This window comes from Watersipora subatra, chromosome 4 (genome assembly GCF_963576615.1).
Source record: "Watersipora subatra chromosome 4, tzWatSuba1.1, whole genome shotgun sequence".
NCBI classification, from domain to species: domain Eukaryota; kingdom Metazoa; phylum Bryozoa; class Gymnolaemata; order Cheilostomatida; family Watersiporidae; genus Watersipora; species Watersipora subatra.
In genome coordinates, this window is record NC_088711.1 from 4,092,929 (window position 1) to 4,120,126 (window position 27,198).

General features: G+C 37.2%; 1 protein-coding gene across 6 annotated transcripts in view; it reads right to left on the reverse strand.

Annotated features, from left to right (window-relative positions):
- The window catches only part of LOC137393456 (regulator of G-protein signaling 12-like), an 87,921-nt gene that overhangs the window by 2,752 nt on the left and 57,971 nt on the right, over window positions 1-27,198 (reverse strand). For 3 of the 6 annotated variants that reach the window (XM_068080016.1, XM_068080019.1, XM_068080015.1), the window contains 13 exons: window positions 19,961-20,113; window positions 12,656-12,742; window positions 9,923-10,069; window positions 8,422-8,532; window positions 7,068-7,140; window positions 6,758-6,957; window positions 5,386-5,562; window positions 5,003-5,200; window positions 4,247-4,331; window positions 4,116-4,136; window positions 2,577-2,692; window positions 1,414-1,567; window positions 802-1,003 (listed from right to left, as the gene is read on the reverse strand). In XM_068080016.1, the coding sequence (XP_067936117.1) occupies window positions 802-1,003; window positions 1,414-1,567; window positions 2,577-2,692; window positions 4,116-4,136; window positions 4,247-4,331; window positions 5,003-5,200; window positions 5,386-5,562; window positions 6,758-6,957; window positions 7,068-7,140; window positions 8,422-8,532; window positions 9,923-10,069; window positions 12,656-12,742; window positions 19,961-20,113 (1,724 nt within the window). Of the gene's footprint in view, window positions 1-801; window positions 1,004-1,413; window positions 1,568-2,576; window positions 2,693-4,115; window positions 4,137-4,246; window positions 4,332-5,002; window positions 5,201-5,385; window positions 5,563-6,757; window positions 6,958-7,067; window positions 7,141-8,421; window positions 8,533-9,922; window positions 10,070-12,655; window positions 12,743-19,960; window positions 20,114-27,198 lie in introns of those variants that run through there. The other 3 variants (XM_068080017.1, XM_068080020.1, XM_068080021.1) reach the window with 3 other exon arrangements.

Genomic DNA, 27,198 nt, shown 5'->3' on the forward strand with positions numbered 1-27,198 from the left:
ATAAGTTACCTCTACTAGTCCTATAAGTTACCTTTACTAGTCCTATAAGTTACCTTTACTAGTCCTATAAGCTACCTTTACTAGTTCTGTAAGCTACCTCTACTAGTCCAGTAAGTTACCTCTACTAGTCCTATAAGTTACCTTTACTAGTGCAGTAAGTTACCTCTACTAGTCCTATAAGTTACCTCTACTAGTCCTATAAGTTACCTCTACTAGTCCAGTAAGTTACCTCTACTAGTCCTATAAGCTACCTCTACTAGTCCAGTAAGTTACCTCTACTAGTCCTTTAAATTACCTCTACTGGTCCTGTAAGTTACCTCTGCTAGTCCAGTAAGTTACCTCTACTACTCCTGTAAGTTACCTCTACTACTCCTGTAAGTTACCTCTACTAGTCCTGTAAGTTACCTCTACCAGTCCTATAAGTTACCTCTACTAGTCCAGTAAGTTATCTCTACTAGTCCAGTTAGTTACCTCTACTAGTCCTGTAAGTTACCTCTACTAGTCCTGTAAATTACCTCTACTGTTCCTGTAAGTTACCTTTACTAGTCCTATAACTTACCTCTACTAGTCCTGTAAGTTACCTCTACTAGTTTTGTAAGTTATCTCTACTACTCCTGTAAGTTACCTCTACTAGTCCTGTAAGTTACCTCTACTAGTCCTGTAAGTTTCCTCTACTAGTCAAGTAAGTTACCTCTACTACTCCTGTAAGTTAGCTCTACTACTCCTGTAAGTTACCTCTACTAGTCCAGTAAGTTATCTCTACTAGTCCTATAAGTCACCTCTACTAGTTCTGTAAGTTACCTTTGCTCAGGCATGCTATGACTGCGAGCCCCATTTTTGCTGACCCTTGTTTGGGGTGGAGACATAGAGCCGTCATCAGTTTCAGAATGCTGGTCACTGCTGGACTTGAGAAACTCTGGCATCTCACTGACGTCTATGCTAAGACCCCTCTGGTCATCAATACGGGAGCTCTGGACTTTTGTTAACATATCTAAGAATATTTCTACAGAAAAAATGCACATGTGTTTTGAATGATCAGTTATGATGACCTGTGACGCTGAGTAGTAGCACCAAAATGATTAAGCAAAGAGATGAGGAGTGTAACGTTACAGACCATGCACCAAAAACTGGTGATGGTCTGTCATTGCTGAAGGAGCATACAGTTTATACCATACCAATCAATACGCTGAACAAAGTAAAATTTAAATAGTAACCCTAAAACCAACGTGAAACCATCTTTCACCTTTGTAACTAACTAAAAAGTTTGCGAATCAACAGATATAATGCTCAAAGCATTCCGCGTTGCATGAACTAGCTCACGAGCTGACTACATGCCACACAGCTGACACCTGAAAGCACACCTGAAACACCTGAAAGCAGTCACTAACAGCAGATGATGGTGCAACTATTTACCATTGGTTTCTGGCTTGCTCAGGTACTGGTCATCCATGCTTTTAGTAGGTCCAAATGTTACATTTTTGCCTTTGGTCTTCCTCTGCGACCCTTTGGTGCCGTCATCAACTGAGTAGTTTTTTAGCATGCCAAAGAATTGTGAGCCTTTGGGTTTCTATAGCGATAAGACAAGCGAGGCTGACCCGCCCACTCATGCAATGCGTGTTACTAAAGAGCAGCTCTAGACTATAGAAACTTGGCAAAAGTTAACCAAGAAAGCAGCTGCTACCTGAGCAGGTGCTATTTCCTAGCATCCACCTCAAGTACTGCACTTCTTGGCACCTAGACACAGTTTGGCGTGCTGGAAAAGCTAATGGCTGGTTCACACCCTCATGTCTCTGTTCACACCCTTATGTCTCTGTTTACAGCAAATGCTAATTCTTTTGGACGGTTTTTATTTGCTCTACCTTCGACCACTCGCCAAAGACATTGCTCCAACGCCAATATGTCTAGTTTTACGATTCTGACTATAACTGAGGTCAAGGTCATGTTTGCGTCATGGAAAAAACATGAAAAACCTATCTGTATTAAGGTTTACCTTTGCCAAAAAATTATCAGGCCATTTTTTGGTTGGCTCATGTCATCCCACAATCCTCCGCAGCTTTAAACCAGCTTATACCGAGACAGAGATTAATAACATTGTTATAAATCTCTGTCCTTGTTCACGGCCTGCCCATTTTCTCCATTTACACTAAGAGCATCTAGCACTGGTTTTAAAGAGACTAAAGACGGCTAGGTGTAAACCCACCTGAAACAACTATATATAACTTTGGTAACGAAATCATTTGAAGCACCCTAACTATGACTATTATTTTACCTCAGTGGAACGCTTCCAAAAATGTGATAATAAAATGGCAAAATCTTCTCTTACAAAGTATTTAGCAACGTGAGTGATTGGCCTGCAGGTGCAGCGGGGCTATAAATATGAAGTCACTTTCTTGCTAACTGTCTGTTACAGAATGTCTTTGCGAGTTGATGTCTGTTACGGTAGACATCCATGATGATAACATAATTAGAGACACAGCCTGCAGCAGCCGAGTTCCAAACAAACACACCACAACAGGAAAACATAAAAGTGTAAACCCCAAACAATAAATAACTGCAACTGTAACAGTGTCACCCACCTTAGATGTATCCTGCCCAAGCAAGTCTTGAGTCAATGCATCCTCAAAATCTACCAAATCTTCCCAGCCATTGGTTAGATCTTGTGTAGGATTCTTTCGCGCTGAGATGCCCCAATCTATAGAATTGTTTATAAATCTATGCGCTGTATGAGAATGTACCAGACAGACAGACAGACAGACTTAGTTGCCAAATAAAAATATCCACAAATACACATCAGATCACACACATCGTAAAACGCCAGAAATGGACAAAGGTTTTTATCACTCGATCGTGATCCTTGATGTGTGAGACAAGACAAGCCTGATCGGAGATATAAATTCACACGGATAACTCTATGATTTTAATCTACTCACAGAATATCATTATTATTATTATACTGGAAAAATCAGACCAAGGTTTGAAGTGATTGGTAAAAAAACAAATGAAAATATGGCCGAAATCATAAACTACTGGCTCGGAGACTATTGTTGGTCAGTAAAGCAGCCTTATTGACCACTTTAATATTTTAAACTCGAAAAGTGACCGAATTAGTAAAAGATATATTGAAGACTATATCTATTATTAATGGATGTTATGAAGTTGTTATTGCTAACATATCAACAACAGTACATAGACATTGATAAAGGAACTAAGGGAAAAGATGTGACACCATAAGCTACCCACTATAAACGTTTATGACCACAGTTATTCCCCTTAGAAACCTCTTGTGGTTGTTTACCTTTTTTCAGTATGCCTGTAACATGACAGGCATAGATAAAGCTAACAGGTGCTAGCAGGTGCTACATGTTCAAGTCACACAGCGCTTATAAACTCAACTAATAGCAATAATTATAAAATTATGCTGACCAGATTTTGAATAATATGTTTTAGCATAACCAAAGTTTGTAGCACACACCGAGGGCTCAGCAGCAAGGGTGCCAGTGGCTCTATCTAGACATGAATTGAAGGGACAATCAAGGCTACACGCGCTGAAGCCATATGTGGTCAGAGGCTGGGATAGAGCTCAGGCTAAGGATTTGAAATGAACTGGTTGAGATAAGGTGAATACTGAAGAAAAGAGATACCAGTTGAGAATAATAGTAATGAACTAGGATTGACAATTGTACACTCTGGGTAGATCAGTATATCAAGGGAAAATTGCGATGCTTTCCTACAGCAGCGGGTGAAATATATGAAAGCAGCATGAACTAAGTCACAAGGTGACAACTGGGTCACACACGAACAAGTGGAAATTCAAGAGCTACTGATGTAAGTGTAACCGTCTGTGCGCTAACGGTAATGATACCATCGCACTTCAAGTTTTCTACCAGTTATCAGAAAACTGATATGAAATGCATTTCAATATAAATCACAAGCAGTGCCTAAAGCCCTAGGCAGATGCGCGGGTTGAGTTGTAAGAAAGATAAACAGATGCAGGTATGCAAACAGATAAAAAGAGAGAACTTCAATCACATATGGCTTGGACGAAAGAGCTAATCACAGTTGAGGGTAAAACTACAACCAGCTGAGAAATACAACAAACATAATAGGCACCTCACCTTTCTTCGATTTAGCACCAGCTAGAAAAAAGTTGAAAATGGCTCGGATTAAATAGAGTATGCACACATAGACAGCCCGTCATATGCATAAAATGCCAGTAGATACAATGTGAAATAGAGTGGTGTCTTACCTTGAAACTGGTCCCTCTTTACAATGGTTAGTCTGCGCTCATCCACAGAAGAAACGAGTACCTCATGGCTAACCACCTCCCCTGACTATCAACAAGAAAATATGGCAAATAGGCAAACGCGAATGTACACCCGTGTGCTGAAGAGATCACAACCTTTAGACAAGGTTTACAAAAAATAGACTGTTGAAGATTGTAAACCCAAGTACTGCCTCATTGGGTAATATAGCGATGTAAGACAGCGTGCTGACATGACACTGAGTCATGTGAAACTCTTGATATGATATGTAGTATTATGACAAGATAGCACTCAACAATGTTTGGAGCGACAATAACTGATGTAATTATCGGTATATGCAATGTCACAAGATGTGAATATAGAGACAATATAGGTGAGATAGCAGTTTGAGGTGACAAGAAATGACAGGTTATCAGACATCTGATATTGTCGACTAGATGTCTTATACTGTAGAGATGAACACAGGTGAGATAGCAGTTTGACGTGACAGGGAATGACGGGTGATCAGACGTCTGACAATGTTGACTAGATCTCTTATACTGTAGAGACGAACATAGGTGAGATAGCAGTTTGAGATGACAATGAATGACAGGTGATCAGACGTCTGACATTGTTGACTAGATCTCTTATACTGTAAACGAACATAGGTGAGATAGCAGTTTGAGGTGACAAAGAATGACAGTTGGTCAAAATTTTGATGTTGTTGAACCGCCAGAATTTACGAGAGTAATAAATCCTACCTGGGTAACAACAACTTCATCGATATTAAATCCATATTTGAGCAAGATAGGCCTAAGAACATCTCTAACTGTCCTGTGTGGTTTAGCCTTGACCCCAACATTCCTCTTGTCAGGAAGTACTATTCGGAAAACTGAGCGCTTCTCAACTCTGACTTCTCGACATACAATCTCTCCCATGGTTTGGGAAATATCTATTGCCTGCGAACAAAGTGTAGGTGTGTTTGTGTATTTGTGTTTAGACCAGTTACAATGACCTACTATAGTTTCCTTTTAGACCAGATACGATGGCCCCTATCTTACTAAGGTTACATGAGAAAGTTTGCAAAATAACTTTCACATAGGTGATACCCTGTGGTTGGAGACTCGCTGATCTAATAACTTACCCGATCGGACTCGAGAGGAAACACCTCGATGGATGTGATTGGTAGACTCGACTTCTTGTTGAGCAGTGTGGCTAAAACACTCCGGAGTGAGTCTGACGACTTGACTTGCATAACCGTTGTTGAGCCATCGGGTAACAGGACTCTTAGAAACTTGCCTGCCTCTCCTTCATCTTGCGACTAATAAATACGAGCAGACAAAGCTGAATAGCGGTAAAATATGCAGAAATACAGTGGAGACAAGACGAGGTGCAACATAGAGAAAATTTGATTAATGGAAAGAAGTGAAGCGACTGAACAATTGAAAGAAAAACAGAGGAGCTTGTAAAGAAGACCACGAATAAAACTAAAAAACAGGCCTTGAACAAAAATCATGATTCAATGATCTTGTGAGGTAAGAGAGATAATTGAAAACCTGAATAAATGTGCATAGAGTGTAGCAAGTGGAATTGCATCACCTTGGCTTGAAAACAAAATATAATCGAACCTCTCCTATGGCAATTTGTTTTAGGATTTGTTTTGTTATGTTGAAACCAATGTATTTTGGCTAAAAAATTTCATACTGTAGGTTTGAAGACATGAAAGTTGCCACAATTAGCTGAATAAAAAACTTGCTTTTTACTAAAAAGAAAATTATAAATCATTTCAGTCAAGATTCTTGAGCATAAGCATTTGTGTAGGCTATAAAAAGTGACATAAACGGCCATACCTCATCACTCTCAAGTCTATCTTTGATATACCCAAACCTCATCACTCTCAAGTCTATCTTTGATATACCCATACCTCATCACTCTCAAGTCTATCTTTGATATACCCAAACCTCATCACTCTCAAGTCTATCTTTGATATACCCATACCTCCTCACTCTCAAGTCTATATTTGATATACCCATACCCCATCACTCTCAAGTCTATATTTGATATACCCATACCCCATCACTCTCAAGTCTATATTTGATATACCCATACCTCATCACTCTCAAGTCTATCTTTGATATACCCATACCTCATCACTCTCAAGTCTATCTTTGATATACCCATACCCCATTACTCTCAAGTCTATCTTTGATATACCCATACCTCCTCACTCTCAAGTCTATATTTGATATACCCATACCCCATCACTCTCAAGTCTATATTTGATATACCCATACCCAATCACTCTCAAGTCTATATTTGATATACCCATACCCCATCACTCTCAAGTCTATATTTGATATACCCATACCCCATCACTCTCAAGTCTATATTTGATATACCCATACCCCATCACTCTCAAGTCTATATTTGATATACCCATACCCCATCACTCTCAAGTCTATATTTGATATACCCATACCCCATCACTTTCAAGTCTATCTTTGATATACCCATACCCCATCACTTTCAAGTCTATCTTTGATAGTCATGAGGTCAGTTGTTAATGTCCCATCAAACTTCTTATTTTTTGTTCTCTCCATGGAGTTGTCTTCTGAGCCGCGTGTCCATGTCTTGCGCAATGTGGAGCTGCTGCCTTCAGTTAACATCCTTGACACTGACTTATCCGTTGGCCTTGAACTCAGTGTGCGCGAGATGTCTGTAAATTATCAGAGACAGACTCATTTCCCATGCAAATGTGCTGACAGATGAGCAGGTCAAAATCTTTCCAAGCGACAACAAAGCATTTTAGCCCGCTATAATACTCACCTTTAAAAAAACCTGGTAGCATTCTACGCTTCTGAGTGTCGCTATCAGCATCTGACGAGAGAGACAACTTCACCTGAAGGTATGAGAAGTACTATGGCAAAAGAGCTTACAGATACCACTTGTCGCGAGGCTAACAATCTATAAGAATTCTACCTGTGGATTTTAATCAGATGCTTAACAGCATAAGGAATAGATCAGTCTTTGTATAATGCTATTACTTAGTACAGGTAGTCTCAGAGAAGTATTACTTAGTACAGGTAGTCTCAGAAAAGTATTACTTAGTACAGGTAGTCTCAGAGAAGTATTACTTAGTACAGGTAGTCTCTGAGAAGTATTACTTAGTACAGGTAGTCTCAGAAAAGTATTACTTAGTACAGGTAGTCTCTGAGAAGTATTACTTAGTACAGGTAGTCTCAGAGAAGTATTACTTAGTACAGGTAGTCCTCACTTAATGACGGAATTGAGAGTTACGACAACATGTTAAAAATTGCGAAAATTGGCAAAAGTATGCTTAAAAAAGCTAAATGAAAATATATTTTTTAAAACTGTTAAACTAACCATGAGTGTATATATTTATATTACGCGTGTACACTAACCATGAAACTGTTTTATGTAATTATGTTATTGGGTGTTAGGCTAATATCTGTCATTTAGGTACATGTGGCACCAGTTGTTAGGCTAATAAAACAATGAGAGAAGTTTCAATACATACACATGTACAGTACAGTACAATATGAAGGAGGTGAAAACTAAATGATAAATGCTATTAGAGGGTATCAGTAGGCTAATCAGTCCTGAAAATCTGACATAGCCTACCGCAGGTCTCCAAAACCTTAAATTACTGCCACAGAATAATCCATCCAATAAATACTGTGCACTAAATGCAAGTGTTATACTATACCATACTGTAGTATACTGCAGTAGTATGGTATAGTATACTATACTATAAAAGGAGCAATAGTAGAAAATAAAACATACTCTCTATATGGTAGTACACTACCTTATGTCAAATGATGATGAAATGCCTAGATTCATTCCCTTTCGATATTCTAGTCTACCCTAGATTTCTAAAACCATAAAATTTATAACTAACATATTAAACAAGACTTTAATATACTATCAAACAGTAAATAATGTATAAAAGATGAAAAAGTAAACGATACTACATTGCCAAATGATGATGAAACAACCTAACCTAGGTCTTTACAATCTTGAGATTTACTTGATGGCGAATTCGTTTATCGACGGAGTTTCTGGAATGAATTACCGCCGTTAAACGAGGATTACATGAAACTAGTGAGACGAAAGACTAAAGTGTTGATCAGCAGCAAGTAATATGTAACAAAATTCTTACTTTTTCCTTTTCAATTAGCTTGTCATGCTCAAATTCTCGAACTAGGTAAGACTGGTAGAATGGAGACTTGATGAACCTTGTGTAGCTGTCTCGCTTCATCAGTGTGAATATCTGCATAGTTAGTAGACATACTTTCACTAGACAGCTCTGACTAACAAGTTCTTAGACAGCTCTGACTAACAAGTACTTAGACAGCTCTGACTAACAAGTTCTTAGACAGCTCTGACTAACAAGTACTTAGACAGCTCTGATTAACAAGTTCTTAGACAGCTCTGACTAACAAGTACTTAGACAGCTCTGACTAACAAGTTCTTAGACAGCTCTGACTAACAAGTACTTAGACAGCTCTGATTAACAAGTTCTTAGACAGCTCTGACTAACAAGTACTTAGACAGCTCTGACTAACAAGTTCTTAGACAGCTCTGACTAACAAGTTCTTAGACAGCTCTGACTAACAAGTACTTAGACAGCTCTAACAAGTTCTTAGACAGCTCTGACTAACAAGTACTTAGACAGCTCTGACTAACAAGTACTTAGACAGCTCTGACTAACAAGTTCTTAGACAGCTCTGACTAACAAGTACTTAGACAATTCTGACTAACAAGTACTTAGACAGCTCTGACTAACAAGTTCTTAGACAGCTCTGACTAACAAGTTCTTAGACAGAAGGTAACGCTGCAAGACTCTACCATGTTGCTTTCAAGCGTTACATGACGCTATTACAATGTCCTTGGTCTAACCATAGCTGAATTCTTCAAACTACAAATACTGATAATCACACTATTATATAACATAATCAGCTGAAGGAGCCTATAAATGAAGTTCACACGCAAATCAGTTAATTTTTTGTCAGGTGTCAGCATTTTCCAGATAAACTATTGGATATCAAGATATCTACTGGTGGGTGCAAGGCTGATGGAAAACCCACAAAAGCAACCAGCAACCAATTATTCAATACCCTAGGACACTTATATTTCGCTAGTATTTAGTTTCGTGAGTAGCATACAGAGTAAAATTTCGATGCAACTTAATTTCGCAGCTCTGATGAGTGCGAAAATATAGTGATGTGAAAATAAATGCAGTGGAACAAACATAATTAGATTCCTCAGGTTCGGTTCACCGGTAAGAAAATTTTTTTCAATTTGGGACTAGTTTGTAATTGTAAACCGCAGGTAGAATTGTGTGGCCGAGATCGATAATGCAATTTGATCGCTTGCTGCCATTTGTTTCTTGGACTATCCATGAACAAAGCTATTTAATTCCGCATTTTCGCTGGTTCGTTATGATAGTTTAGTTTCGCTCATGAAGTTTTCACGAGAGGACGACTCCGCAAAAATGCGAAAGTTAGATGAGGCGAATACATAAGTGTCCTAGGGTATAATGAATAATTCATACATGTACACTACACTCTTAAAGAATCAAGTCTTGACTACATTGCTAACGGCTCGTGTAGAGATAGTTCTGCGCAACAATTTGGATAAAAATAAAATGTTGATAATACCTGACACTGAGCTTCATCAAACATGCTAGGAGAAGGACTCGTGAGATACTCCTCAGCATTCTTAGCTGCGCAGCTATCAATATTGACTGCATCGGTAGCCAAGGGACTGAGGTACGTATTGTATATATGGGATGCTACTTGCAGTTGCTGAAAGATAATGTGGATAAGAATGTATAATAAACATTAGAAATATATTGTCTGCTGACATCCAAGGCAGCATAACCTCTACAAATGTCAGCAAACAGTAATCACATAAAGTCTAGTACTTTGGAAATAATTCTACACTATGTCATTTGTAATATATTTCATAAATGAGCAGGCAAATCTAAATTTATACAGTAGGGTCTAAATAAGCAATACCTAGACTGCACCCATCAATAGAAGTACCATCAATATGAAGTACCATCAATAGATGTAAAGAAGTTGCTTTGGTTTTTGTAACTTTGAATAGCAATGCCAGAGCTGGTACACCAAAGCTATTGTCTAGCTATTGTACCCCACATATAGACAAACTGATCCATTACCCCCGTGGGCATTACAAGGATGTTTACTAAATTAAAAAAGCTTGAATAAAAACTGTTTTCCCTTTTTATCTCCCTTTTTCTCACTAAAATGAAACAAGGAATTATTTGCAATTTACTATGATGACGCTTGCGCCAGTCTGTCTAATAAAACTCTAATTATATTATAAAATGAATTGAATTGGTCCAAGTGAAAATGAGGAGTGACAGCACCTTTTTGAGTAGAATACGATTTATTAAAAGAGACAACCATTCATGTCAATGTCATATTGACCGGATTCAACCTTTCAATGATTTTTTTCATCTAACTAAGTATTGCACGTTCCTGGTCGATCAACACTTTCAGTGTACACTATTTAGCACTGTAAACATTGATAACATCTCCAATCACTATGTTTCTATTGTGTGGACGATGCAGATTTGGAGTTGTGCACACGTTGAGTTACCGAGTGATAAGTGTTTCAAGAAACATTTGCAAACTGCAGATTAATGCGGGCGCTTAGTTAAAAAATATAAGGATTTCTATGCCAGAGGTCACAGCGTCACACTCAGAATTCGTCAAATTGAAACAAGAAACACTGAAGTGTGGAAAATCTTTAAAATGGAATATAGAATAGCTTGCACGGCATTTTCTTGCGCATCATTCGCAAGTGCCATTTCTATTTTTTGCAAGTATGAAAAATTCGATAAAAAATTTGTGAATTGTGAATTTGGGCTGTTTTCATCTTTCAAATGACAAACTTGTGGATTAACCATATCATGGAGACATTGTGAGTAGTCTGTGAGTAGTCTGTGAGTAGGTTGCGAGTAGTCTGTGAGTCGGCTGTGAGTAGTCTGTAAGTAGTCTGCGAGCAGTCTGCGAGTAGGCTGCGAGTAGGTTGCGAGTAGGTTGCGAGTAGTCTGTGAGTAGGTTGCGAGTAGTCTGTGAGTAGTTTGTGAGTAGTCTGCGAGTAGGCCGCGAGTAGTCTGTGAGTAGGCTGTGAGTTAGCCTGTCTTGACAAACTGTTGTTTTTGCGGAGTTGTTCCCCTGTCGAGCGGGCGAGACACACAACAGCTTGTCACAAGACGTACTGCACCTGACGCATCAGCTGCACTTATAGGGAGTTGTTCTCTTCCGTCTATGCGGCTTGGTTGCGATGTTATGTCAGTCGCTCCATTGGTAATCATAACGAATTTCACGAAAAAGTATATGTAGAAAAAAATAAGATTACAACGTTTAACCAGGGACCAGCCTCTGCGGTAAACTTTAGTAGAACTAAAGAATAAAGTAAATTGAAAATAAAATCCATAAGAACAAGTAAAACTGACTGATACGAAAATAGAAATAAAACTGATTGAGCGCACAAATAACGACATATTTAGTCGCTGTTGTTGCCTAAGTTCTCAAGTTCTACTAAAGTTTACCACAGAGGCTGGTCGCTGGTTAAACGTTGTAATCTTATTTTTTTCTACATAAACTTTTGCGCGAAATTCGTCATGATTACCAATGGAGCGACTGACATAACATCGCAACCAAGCCGCATAGACGGAAGAGAACAACTCCCTATAAGTGCAGCTGATGCATCAGGTGCAGTACGTCTTCTGACAAGCTGTTGTGTTGCTCGCCCGCTCGACGGGGGACAACTCCGCAAAAACAACACTTTGTCAAGACAGGCTAGCTGCGAATAGGTTGTGAGTAGGTTGTGAGTAGGCTGTTTCAAGGAAACATGATCTACTAATCATACTTTGCTGCATGTACTTCAACTCGAGCTTTCAACACTCCAAAAGTACAAGCATAGCACCGTTAATCTCGTTAACTCTCGTCTAGCTGTACTGATGAGAGCGTATATCTATGCGCTAATACAGAAAATCTTAAAATACCCAAGAAAACATTAACATGATTATACATATTATTCTGAATATATATAAATAACACAGATGAGCAAAATACTTAGTGCAGGAGTCACTCACAAGGCCCGATAGCTAGCAGGCTAGATAGCTAGAAGGCTCGATAGCTAGAAGGCTTGCTACACCAAGGCCTATGGCTGCTAACAGCGATACAAGAACAGTGGTAACAGTGCAGCATGACCTGCCGCACTCGGATGCAAAGCGACGTCGGCTAGTGTATCGAACTATCTAAACAGTAGCCTACGTGTGTAAAACAATTAATTCACCAATAAAAGGCTGGATAAAACCTTTGGACTTATCCTCTCACGACACTTGTAGCTCGTACCTGTGATGGATCTTCTAGGGATTTGAAATTCTTGCAGGCCAACCAAAATCTGATATTCTCCTGGCTGTATTCCTTCTTCAGAAACTCCTGTATAATTCAGCGCTCATATTGATGAACATGGAGTCAATGACGGGTGGCTGATTAAATTATGATACTTTGCATTTAACTCATTCGCTACCGTATTTATTTTTAGCTCTGACCGAATTTTTTGCTTTCACACAAATGTTGACATAACGTAGAACGAAAGAACGAAGATATCCACTTAATGTAAAAAACGGTTGTTGAAAAGAAGATACTTTATTAGGCAATAGATAAAAATCTTAAATTAACTTCATTAAAAAATGACAAAAATTTCACAAACTTTACCAACAATATTTTGCTAGCAATTTTGATAGTCATATTTTGACTGTCACCATAATATTCGGTTACTATTACAATTTTTCACATAAAATACATGCACTAAAAGAGTCAGAATCACTTGATATAGAGTTACTGAAGTCCCAATGGTTGAGAATGTTAGAAGCTTCTACAGCTGGAAACGATCGCGGTATTTTTTTTTCGTTCATGCTTTTTCCGGAGTGAACTTTTGTTTGAAAATAGGTGTAAAATTGGAGCTGCTGGTGAGAGGCCTGCTGATTAGTCTATATCGTTAGCAACAAACTTTTTTTCATGGAGACCAGATCTTATTGGTCTATCTGAAATGGAAGCTCAACAATTATAAATAAACTAACACAATGTCTGAAAGACGATGTATCAGCTTCCAGCCACCAAGAGAAGATAATCCGAGCCGATACATCAGCTTGAGGTAGTGAATGAGTTAAAAGATTAGGTCCTCCCCACATCTCCCTGCCCCTCCTCACATCTCCCTGCCCCTCCTCACATCTCCCTGCCCCTCCCCACATCTCCCTGCCCTTCCTCACATCTCCCTGCCCCTCCTCACATATCCCTGCCCCTCCCCACATCTCCCTGCCTCTTCTCACATATCCCTGCCCCTTCCCACATCTCCCTGCCCCTTCCCACATATCCCTGCCCCTCCTCACATCTCCTTGCCCCTCCCCACATCTCCCTGCCTCTTCCCACATCTCCCTGCCCCTCCCCACATCTCCCTGCCCCTCCCCACATCTCCCTGCCCCTCCCCACATCTCCCTGCCCTTCCTACAAGGTACACATACCCAATAATGTTGCTAAGAGTCTTCCCAAGCACTATGAATTGACATTACGTGAACTTACAGCACTTTTAACCTCGCAAACTCATCAATATGGATGACGCTTATATGTAAAAATGCAAATACAGTAAATTTCCGCGTACAAGTCGACCCGACCTGTAAGTCGAGGTCTAGAGTTTGGTTTAAAAATTTTGGTTTTGACATGTACCTGCCGTATAAGTCGACACCCCTCAAATCTTTTGATGGCTAATAGTTCAGTTGGTATCAGAGGCGGGTGATGCATAGCTGAGGAAATGGCATTCAAAAATGCTATCAGCGAAACCACCCATGTTTTTTGTGCTGTTGACAATAAAAATTAACAAAAAAATAAGAGACAACAGTTCTAGCGCAGACCACAATGTATAAAAACAATTCTTGACCATCGCAATGGCCTGCCTTGCCAATAGAACGAAACTGCCACAAACAGAAAAACCACGCAGCAAGACAGATTTCTGTCAGGAATCATTATCCATGTCCAAGAAAAAGGATGGATGGACGATAGTGGATGAGTTAAATGGATTATCGAAGCGTGGGCTTGCGTGCAGATAATACAAAGAAAGCATTGAATTTGAAAAAAAGCATGTTGTTCCAGAAGAGAATCCTAGCGATGACAAGTTGAAAGGTGAAGAATGGGAATTAGCGTTTGACCCATTTTATGTTGAGTAGGATTACTAGTATTTTAATATTTTATAAATAAACCCCTACCATGTCATATCATGTCATATCCTGATTTACCATGGTTTTTTGAAGTTGAATCTCACTAGAATTCGTGCCATGAACAATGTGACAGCCGTTTAAGTCGAGGATGGATTTTAAGCTTGAAATTTTGTGTCAAATTTTCCAACTATATGCCGGAATTTACAGTATGCGGACTATCAGGTAGGTTAACAGAAAATAGTTAGTTTGCTGCTCTAATTGCTTTTATATTATGTTAAACTAGACATATTTTATTTAACTTTTAAACAAAAGTAAATAGCCAACTTTACAACTACTTTTTATACGTACTTAGGGTTGTGCTGATGGTTTTTATACTAGATAACTCTTATCGATATCTGAACCATCGCTCGTTAGATCAGAGACACGATGAGATTAGATGAGACACGAATTGCAATGCTCAGTTAGAATTTATTCAACTCTTCCTCTCGTGAAAACCTAGAGTTGTGTATATAATTCACATATTCAGCATTTTATTAAGAAGTGCCAGCTTATTGTCTGGCTTATTAGCTGTTATGAGCAACTGAGTAATGAGATAATCAAGATTGTACCACTAGCAAAGAAGTTATCTTCTCATAAATAACCGAATTTAACGAAGAAGATGCCATGGCTTCTAGTTATATATTGGACCTACCCAAAATCTAAATTATAAGTTTTCAACAGTGTTGTACCTTTAAATGTATAATAACTGGGAACTAGCATCTTTGCTTGCTAAAAGCTGTACAGTTCAGCAAACGGCGGGTAATGGGTTTCGTTACAGGTTATCTAACTTTCTACATAGCCTTGGTTCTTATGAAGTGAACTGGGGTATGGCCTCACCTAAAGCTGATAACGCTGAAGCTTATTTTAGTAAAAAATTTACTAATAAGACATACCAAAAATTTGCGTTCACTTTTTACATATAGACACATTTGCATCTATTGTAACAATTCAAATTAGGCTCACTGTGAGAATGCTTTCATGGGTGCGCGATTCCAACTTTTAGCTCTGCGCAATATCCTATGCAGATCCTATTATCATAGACTGGGCATAAGGATAAAGCCAGATATCATAGGAACTCCGGTAATGCTAACAACTCTTGTTTTTAATTAGCCAATTGAGAGCACAGACATTATTTTGCATGTTTTAACAAGTGGTGATTTATCAACGAGACGAAGCATCCGTCCATCCCTATTGATTAGAAGAAAAAGTGCAAAGCATAGATTTTTTCTATTTTAGTGAACAGCCTCGCTGTACTTTTATCTAATTATTGCGCAATAATTTCAACATCGTGCATCCATATTGAATTATAGACCCGACTTCAGTATTAATACGCTCTTAATTTCATTTTCAGATGTGTAGCAACCACGACACAGCTGGATAAATATGAGCCAAGGTAAAAGAAAGAGCTACTGTAACAAACTGCATCTTATCAATTTCCAAAAAAGAAATATTAACAATGAATAAACAAGTAGTGGTTGAGCAGCTGCAACATGAAATATAACCAACTCGTTCACATGCAAAAACTACAACTACTTCTTGGAGTTATCTTTCCTAACATGACATGAAACTATAAACCATGGAATATTGTATATGAAATAGCCAAAAAGGCCATAACAAGTTCATGAAGATAACTAGACTTCCAGTTTCATAGTCAAACATGCCAGGTCTATTAGCCATTTATTATGTGAATTTTTATGCGTACAAAAAAAAATTAGCATAAATGGAAAGCTATAAAGAAACATTGATTCTTTTGGAAAAAAGGTTTTCGCAATGAGGTTTTTCAAAATCAGGCTAATATATGGCTAAATGTTTGGTAGCTAAAAAATTATAACTAAAAATAAGCATTATACACAAGCCCGGTTCATGAGTGCCTTCAATCTAAAGTGAGACAAGTTGTCCCTGAAGATTTATAACCAAAAGCGGAGTTATCGTCTTTGCTCTAATGAAAGGGCAACTCTGAAAACACAAGTGGCTCAATACTTTTTTACACTTATATTTATTGAGATAATATGGTGAAAAGAATGAGATATTTATTAAATAGTCTTGTAGAAAGTATACAGTTAAATTTCAATCAATTGCATACCGTAACGTATTTGTTTTTTATTAAGTAATAAAGCACTATTGTATGCCTTTAATATTACTAACGGAGCTAGTATTTTCCATTACATAGCATATTTTAAGTTTGCAAGAACATTGAAGGCAAGCATTAAGGAATTATATATTCAGTGCAATAACTATTATTAATGATGTGACATAGAAACTTTGCAAACTCGATACAGTTACAGCCCAGCTTTTTCATACCTCTATTTATATTAAAACTGAATATCTTTTGTCCCTTGATCTGCTCTTTACACAGCGCTGTCTTTAAAATCTGCTGACTGCCTGTTTACTGCTGCCTGTGCAATACTTTATATAAGAATAGATCATGAAAAAGCAGACTGTTTTCATGTTTTTAATGCAGGTAAAATAATAAATTATACATGTTGTATTTCTGTATTAGTAAATAAGTTTCATGAAAACAAACTTAAACAGTGAGTAGCAATACATGTTACTGACTTTTAAATGCTGCAATAGCAGCATGATTTTCCTTGCAAAGCAGACTAAAATTGTATTCCTTAGCAACGAGTACCTGAAATTTTAGGCTCTTACAAATGTGCTCATGATTACGTTGACAATAAAATCAGCTTTGATGGCAAATACAGTACACCATCAAGGTACGATTACCCCGGTATAAGATTATTTTCGCCTTACGAAGTGGAACATGATGATTTTTTACCTCACCATACGAATCTTTTTTCCCCATACAAATTCAACAAAATTTTCGCCCGAGTTCAAATTTGGCATAAATAAATAACAGAGATAAATAGCAGAAATGCTAAAATTCTGTTTACCAAAAATAGTTTCATAATGCCTGAAAGAAACACGATGACCATTTTCTCTCAGTTCAGCAATTCTAGTGAGTAAAACAGCAATATTTTCCATTTAAACAAATAGCAAAGTTGGAGTTGCGTTCCCTTTAAACAGAAGCTAGGCCAGACAACTTCTCTTCAGCTAACAAAAATCTACTCCATGATGAAAGCAGCATCGTTTGGGCTTTCTCGCCAAATTAGCTTGAAAAAGGTTTCAAACAGGTTTGCTAAAAATTATAGTAAAAGCGAAGACAGGATCTGATAAATGATAAAATTTTAGGAATAAAAAATTGAAATTCAGTAAAATGGTTAAAAACACATACTAAAACTTAGCTTCAAGTGCATGTGTTTAGTAAGCTAAACATATTTGAGGTGATTTCAAAGTTTATGTTATACGTACGTCTGTCTTAACTCATTCGCAACTGACTAATTCCCAACTGCCCCAATATTGTTCATTTTTCAGAAAGTTGCCATAATTCAAATTACTACTACAAGAGGCAGACTTGAGATAATTTACTCATTCAAGATGCACAAGAACCAGCCAAGTCTCCTTTTTAGTTGATATTAAATTCATATAGACAACTCATATCCCTTTCATGTAGATCTGTGTCTTAAAGAAAGTAGTTTCAGAAAAATTCCAATTTTGAAAAAATTGTTATTTGCTGAAACAAAGTTGCACTATAAAAATTGCAAAATATACAAAGTTTGACTAAAATTACTTATTTATTACATACAACACACAGTTATGAATATTATTTATACATATACAATTAGTCATAAACATTAAACTTTAATTTCGAACTTTTCCTCGCGAGTATCATCCTTCAAACCAAAGCATAGCAAGTCTACCTGCCAATAAAACTCAAATGAACTGTCATGAACATGTTTCAAATAATAAAAATATGTTCAATAACTCTGTTATTTACTTTTCAGACTTCATAGACAGCTCTAAGAATCAATACGATCCTATCGAAATTGGATGATAACTTTAGGCTGACTACGGCTGACAGCCTAAAAAGTGCATTTTTATTCGATGATAACGATTCAAATTGGCAAAATTAAAAGTTAACAAAACTTTGAAACTTCAAAAATAATGTTTTGATTTGGTTTATGCAGTCCTTCACTGTCTTACCGCTTCTGAATCTGCATATTTAATTCTGGAGTTGAAAAAACTGATCGCAAACGATAAAATTTTAAGTCACCATAATGATTTCCAGTTTTGGTAGATGTCGATATTGGTGTAGTATTTTGGTTATAATAACTTTTTCCAGAGATATCATTGAGGAATATTTGTACATTTGTCTGATTTGCCAGAAATTTTTCTTCTTAACTAATCATAAATTTTCTTCTATAATTTAAAAATAATGATACAAGCGTTAGGTAAATTTCAGAGGCGAGATAACTCGCGTTGGGTGCGAACGACTCAAAGGTAAGAACTCTCTATGGTACTTTCTGCACTTGATACATTGTTACATTTTATTGCAGACCATAACCACTAAATACATTAAAATTACTGTAGGTAACTATAATTACTAAGGTTAACATATTATTTTGTTACTAATTTTTAATATGTACAGCACTTATATAAAATTTTGAGGATTTTGACCAGGTATGTTTACATGATATAATTACTATGGTTTCTATAACCCTACATACGATTTTTTCACCATTTGATGCCAACCCTGGAATGGATCAAAATCGTATCATAAGGATGCACTGTCTTGGACTAAGTCCTACAAAACCTCCAGTATTGCATTGCTCAGATGCGTTGATCTTTTCAGCAAGCTGAATCAATAATTAACTACATCAACAACAGTTCATGCTTGTCATTCAAGCACACTACTGCTCATACACGAGTGTGTCAAACTGTTACAGAATATTACATGAGGAGATTACTCATGAATAAGGTAAAATTCTTTGCCCGTAGCTATTTTTGTCAAATGTCCATACTTTGTCAGCATCACTGACTCATTTAATTGTAGACTCTTTTTAATTGCTGGATTTACGAATTTTGAGGAGGTAAATTGGAGAGATTGTGCAATATAAAAGGGTGAGCTGGGTCACTTTCAAAATATACAAAGGCCAAAAGGATCATTATGATAAACTGAGCCATCTTTAAATACTTTCTCTGCTAAAAGGTTTACCCCAAATGCCTGCTCAATATAGTTTTCTCATGAGTAGTTCGCAGATCTCTAGCTTGTATGTTAATAGATTAATTAGTTGTGATCTGATGAGTTCATCGCCCTGCAATGCTGTCAGATCTCTTCGCACGACTATTTTATTAGATAAATGAATGGACGAGCGATCAGCAGTAAAAGTTCCTACATGTCTATTTCTGGTATAAATGGACTAGAATATGTTCAGGTCTAAAATTACTGCCATGATTTCAATATGTCAATTTATTTGCGCGTCAGACTATCCTACCGTACAATGTTTAGACCAAATAAGTTAGAAAGCAGTTAGAAACATGCGAAGTGAATCTTCTTTTAACTCACGCTGAATGCGCCGACTCCTTCTTCATCTTGTAGGAGGTTTTCAAAGCTGACTGCCCAACTGGCCACTCTGCCGACATTGTTGTTATTTGTTGGCGACTTGCTGCTGACAGGTTTGCTGCGGTCAGACCCCCTACTTCCAACTTCCACCAATGACTGCAAAAGCAAAACCATCTATGCAATGCTAACTAATACCAAACATAATTTAACAAAGCAAAATAATATAGCAACAGATTAAGGAGATTTGAAGATGATTGCGTAAAATTCAAATTTGAATTAACTTCTGGTAAGTAAACAACAATGTTTTATAACAACACACACCGTAGACCGTAAGATTTCGAACTGCGCACCACACTCTCTGCACAGATAATGCAACAGTGAAAATACGGCTTTTGAATGACTTTATCATGGCAAATATTTCAACTTGAAAACTTATATTAGATAAATGCAGTAGAATATGTTTTGGTAAAAGATACAATTGAGGCTGAGCCGAATATTCAGTAGAGAAATGACATGTACAAGTTAGGTCAAATACGTGGCCGGTACAAGGCAATCAATCCAAAATCAATACTAGCGTGTTTGTGCTCACCAGATAAAGTTGTCAACTCTTGTTATTAGCAAGCCTAGTACTGCGCGCCTCATCATTATGCAATTCTAGCTATTAATGGCATTTTATTGGTCTTGTTTAACTTTTGCTCATGCATTCTCATGCTATCTCATGCTGTCTCAAGCTACCTCATGCTGTCTCTGTCAAGAAAAGACACGCATGAGGAAATCTTTCTCATCTAACTTAATGCGAGAAAAAATAAAATACTACGATTATGCGGAGTTTTTTCCTTGTTACGACACAAAATGTTTATATTGCATGAAATACAGGCCTATCATAAATAACCTTCTTTATTTCTATAAAACTGAAAGATAAAAAGGTTATTATTGCGTTAATTCTAAATGTGGTAATAATTGCTTTAAGACCTTTTCAGGTCACACTTGTATTAAACTAATAATCTTGCGGAAGGCTGGAAATATTTCCAAGTCGCATAAATATAAAGAATGGTAGATGGTATTGTGTGGAGACATTCGGAAATGTGACACCACCACCAGCAATAAAGTTACCCAATAAGGTATTAATAGAGTAACATAATTCTGTGTTAAAAGAGTTACACGACTCTATTAATGGCTATAAAAACTATAACTTATATTAAAGGCTTGTAAAACCAATTTGTTGCCTCAGAGGTTATTTCACATGACAAGCGCTTAAACATCTGATCCAACGGTCTGAACAAGTCTCAGTGATTTACACTCTTCTGTGTTTAGCTCATGTAGAAATAACCTGTGATAAGTGCCCAACATCCAGCTCGCTAACACACTGCACTTAAGAAACAATCCAAGCCGATCAACGCTGGAATTGAAGTCAATTACTACGAACAATGCTAAAGTCAGCGGCAGCAACAGCGGCCTCATAATTGCTCATCAACTGCTTTTGCATTTCAACAGCCATAACATAATGAGCCGCGCGCATAATAGTAATGCCAAGAATGTGTGTTATGAATGTCTATCAAACATGTAGAAACTTTCTGTCATAAGTATAGATTCTATAAAACACCAAACCATAGATATATATACCTATGCACAGGTATATACCTATGCATAGGTATATATATCTATGCACCAAACAGTTTCGTTAGTAATTGGCTCCAACTGGAGACAGGCGTAATTAAATATGTAATGCGTCGCTTTAAAAGTAATTGCTATAAAACATTCCCAAAGTTAGAAATGCAGCCAAATAAAACATACATGCATGCTACAACTGCTCGCACACCTACCACACTTTATGTGACTATATATAGACGGGGTTGATGAGTGGAGAAATTGCGCGATCTTAAAGGCCATGCACTATATATGCAGCGCAGCAGGTTTACTGAAGATGGCTAGGGAGCTAGAGAAGTAAGAGAACAGCTACCTACAGTCTCTCTAGAAGTGCTCTACACAACTATCAACCAGGTCATAGCTATCTATTACTACAAACTTTTGGTGACCGAGAATTTCTTCCCAATTGGCAGTCGTGTGAGTCAGCCTTTGTGATTGCTAACTACAATAGTCGGTTTCACTCCCGAAAGTTTAACCTACCGAGGTTTGGTCATAGTCAGAACATGTAAACATCCAACCTACATCAACACACTCGAAACCCCAGGGCTGATACTCCCCCCTAAAAGGCCCATTAGGTTCGGCCTAAAATCGCGTTTTAGGGGGGTTTTCAGACCATGGGGCACTGTCAGTGAATTTGCTACTTTAGGGGGTTTCCACAACCAAGCCAGTAAAAGGGCCCATGCTCATTAAGGTGTTTTTCAGCCAAAGTAATACCAAGAAATTACACCAAAATTCCAGTCTTCATTTTAATGCAGATTGCTGAGGTGCTTGCTGACGGGAAAAGAAGGGAAAAGAGACAGTCGACACTGCATCATCTTAGCAACCCTTTAGCAATATATTCAGAATGAATGATATGATATTTATTTCATTGATATTCATTATGTTTTCCTTTGTAAATGAAAATGATGATTTGATGGTTGATGTTTGGAATCAGTTTTATTAACCCTTTTGCAGGCATAGCGACATTTTGTCATTTTGCGATACTGATGTTAGTGAGCAGAGCAACTATTATGTCGCCACACGATGGTTTATATAAATTGATTTATGGTTAGCTAATTGCCTTTTTTGTTTAATTTTTTACCAATAGTAAACTACAATATATTGGTCTCTGTTAGCAACAAAAAAATAAGCCGTTTGCAGAAGAAAAAACGATCGTTTTTCCAATACTAAACAAACGAAAAATCCGAAATAAAAACGTATTTAAATAAAATTGAGAATTTTGTTTGTAGCTTTTTTCTGCTTTATTAATGCATGAATCATATTGGATGTTTACTGGGGCATGGAACCTGGGAACTCTAGGGAACTCCCAGTGTTTAGGGGGTGTATTTCAAATTGACCAACCAGGTGATTGGGGGTACAATATCCAAGTCTAGGCCTATCCAGGTGGGTGTTTCTTTCAGAGTATCAGCCCTGGGCTCGAAACCCGACCTGAAAAGGCTACAACATTCTTAAAAAAGATGAAGTCATCAATTGCGAAAAGGTATAAACTAAAAATTGATTTTCCTCAATATGCAATATCAAGTCACTTCTTGCATCCTTGTATGTTGATAAGAATGAGCTACAGGCCTTCAATCTTAGTGATCATTGAATACAATATTGTACTGAGAATGGCTATGAAGAACTGAGTATTATAAAATGTTACTTACGAGAACAAGATGCATGCAATAAACTTGAAACTCAGTCTAAGGTCATAATTTCCAGAGATTTGTAATTGCTGATAGATCCTAAACGGCTGGTCAAAAGGTACATAAAAGTACATACATGTAAGTTACAACTGGAATGTTTTATGAACTGAACATAAACACTGGTCTGTCTGTTCAGCAAGAGAATTTGTTAACTCTTGGCATAGTTATTTTATTGTACTCACAACTTGTCTGAGTTGATGCGAGTCTGTAATATTGATGAAAATCAGCTCTTTGTATAAAACTTAGGCTATGAATAGAGGCGTATAATATAGGTGGTCTATATCTAGGCAACTAATACTCTCTCCACCCTCAGGCATCACCAGCTCTTTTGGTCGATTACCATTAGGGTGAATTTGAAGCTAAGATGCCTACCGACTGTTTAATCAGCTGAATTGATATTCTTTCTAGCATGTATCAAATATGAAAAGGGAACTCCTAAAATATTTTGTAAGGATAACCTTTCTCTGAATGATAGGTATCTATCTATCTATATGCAGTCAGAGGCCTAGAAAGGCAGTAATTGAATGTTGCCATATGACGCAAGTAGCTAGATCCAGAGCTAAGATGCCACAAATACTCCTTTTAAAGATTTGCAAACTGACAGCATTGTTGAAGTGGCGAGCGAGGAGCGGTCTGACACCGTTAACAAGGAGGCTAGATAATATCAGAGATAATTGATTTAGGACGCAAATCTGTGCTTGTTATGAACTTGTGCTGTAGATATGGATGGTATGCCAGTCTCTAAGCTATGAGAACGCAATTTAACACCAATATCTTTTTTTTTTTGCAGAGTATGGAGAGGAGACGGATCATAGTATGACAGAAATTGTAGCCAGTTATTGGTCAGAAATAGTACGTCCATCTTCATAGATGTATTCAAACAGTTTTGGCAACAAGAAAGATCTACAGTCAACCGCCGTCATACGATTTTCATTTCAGAGTTGGCATCGTAAGTATAGTATAGAAACTCATAATAATTATCAAATGCAAACACCACCTGGTGAAAACCATCAAAATTTTATGTAAGTATTGTACATATTAAATATTAGTAACAGAACAATATGGCTACCTTAATAACTATAGTTACCTACAGTAACTTTAGGGTATTTAGTGGTTATGATCTGCAAGAAAATGTAACATTACTATGTACTATGTGCAGTATGTACCATAGTGAGCTCTTACCTGCGAGACAGACGTATAACATAAATGTTTAATTTAATTTAAAAGTTGATTTGCAACAAAATTCACATTACAGTTATTTGGCATCAAAAGATTCACCATGTCTTACTCTGCTGTGTTGTCGGTGCAAAATATGTGGAAATGTGATTACAAGCTCTTAAAAGCTCAATAACGAAAAGCCGCTGTAGATTGGAATCAGTTTATTTCTCTGACGTTGTCATTACATTTGGTTATTGTTTTGTCACATGATGTTCTCACGTGAATTGAAAGGCCAATAAAAGGCTCGATATAAAACTTCTCGTAGCACTGGTTTATGACAAACACTTCGGGTTTTACCGAAGAGCCCTTACCAAATATAAATGCTCGCTACTTTACAGTTTTGTTTTGGCTTGGTCTAATCGTCTAGTCATAATCTGATGACATGACCCGTACTTCCTGCCAAAGAGCGCGAATAATTTCTGCGGCACTTTTCGATTATCACAGGTGACCAACAGGCTCGTCATGATTAACAGACAATGATATGCACTCCTTCGAGCTAAGGTTAAAAAATTAAACAAATTTTTACGGTAAGTTATAAGATATCAGTGCTAAACGTGACAGCATTAAAATGACGATAAAACAGACGCGTAAGAACAATAGACACAGTTTTATTGAATGCGTGAAGCATATTTGTGAAAATACTTCGACGAATGAGGTTGCATGAAAGTGTAAACAAAAACCATCTTGTACAACTACATCCCATTTGAGCCGTTTTGGAAAGAGATTCTAATCTACGGCGGTTTTGTGATGGCGGCTATTAACTGCTCGTTTTTTAGCTTTTAGGAGCTTGTAATCACATTTCCACATATTTTGCACCTACAACATAGCAGAGTAAGACATAGTAAATCTTTTGATACCAAATAACTATAACGAGAATTTTGTTGCAAGTCAACCTTTAAATGAATTTAGTTTAGTAAACACATACTTTAAGATATGTTTTAGTATGTATTTTTAACTATTCTATCAAGCTTCAACTTTGCCATCGGCTAAAATTTATTAGCTATCCGTTTCCGGCTTCGTTTTCACTATAACTAATATCTAATAACGCTGAAAGTGAGTAATGAGTATGAGAAATGGTTTTAAAGAATACATTAAAAAATGATAACGTACGATTGAAAGGCATTCATGACTAGGATATGCCTCACACTGGGCAAATATCTATTTAAAACATTGAAGAGTAAACATAAACCATGCATCATCGATACACGAATGATACGAGTATGGTAGTGAAGCCATAGTCTAGTCCAGTTATCAAGGAGTAATCAGGGAGAGCTATGAACCATCCTAGTGGTGCTGCCACTAGGATTACCCTAAGCATTTTCATAAAGATGAACCTTCAACGAATAATTTTTTTTTAGAAAACTAATAGTATTCTTAAATGGATATAAAATATTAGATATTTATCACCATTCTGGATGATGACTTTGATAGGATATGTGAGTAGCTATCACAACATTTGATAGCTGCCGCAATTCTATCTTTCAATTTTAAGATGAGAGAAAATTTGGTGGTTGATTCATATTAGCATAAGATGAATCCGAGTAAATATTTATGACATTTTCATGAGTGCATGTGCCTCGCTGTAGGTTTAGTTATACTACCCCAAAACAGGTGATGAGCAATAGTTGTATGCATGCATTTCTTTTCTGGTTGCATAGTCTGAAACCGGTATGGTGCAGGAGGCAATGGTAGCTACATGGGTATATTGATATAATTCTACTCTGGTATCATTGATTCACATTGCAAATATTTGTTTATCATTTGACATGCCTAATTATAGGCTGTGATAATATATAGACATGAAGCATTTACTCAATCATTATTAATTTATCATGCAGCCCAAGAAACACGCGACCTTCAATGTTTGGGATCGTTCCATGGTAATAACAACACTACTGAGAAGAAATGATTTCAGTAACGCCGTGGTATAAACAAACACTCAAGGATAATAGCAAATACGAGGCAGCGTGTCAAGGGTTTCTCTAACAGATACATGGCAACATGGCAACATGTCAAGGGTTTCTGCAACATGCTCATCAGAAAGAACAGTAATCAGGCACTGAAAGAGTATGCAAACATGATAGGTTAAAGAGTGATACAAAGATAAGTACTTGCAGTGCTTGAGAGCAAGCATGACACTGACAAACCTAACCAGCCCTTTTCTACACACAGCTCTTGACTATTATATACACATATCATGGCATATCTCAGCATCTACATGACTGTAACCATTAAAAGATATGATTTTTTATAATAATCGCCAAGTTTTATTTCCATAATACGTAACCATTGAGGGCTAAGTCTTTTCCTTGCTACAATATTTCAAGAGTACAAGGCTTCTTGGTCTTATACAAAATGACTGATGATTCTTGAGACAACGAATTAAGTATTTTGAGAGTTCTTCAGCGCACAATGAGCCATTATTAAAGACCATGTTAAAAGGTAAAACTGTTATATTACCGTAAAACCTGTATTTGAATGCCACTTTTATTTTAACGCCATTTTTACTTGAGCGCCACTATGGAAAAGTTAAAAAAATAGAGCGCCACCCTTTAATTGAATGCTACTTCCATTTAAACGGCACCTTTATTTGACCGGTGCTATTTGACATTCTTGATTTTTACGAACCATAATAATAATTGATCAGCAAAAAAGGGTCCACAAAACCGTACTCATAATGACTCAATTACA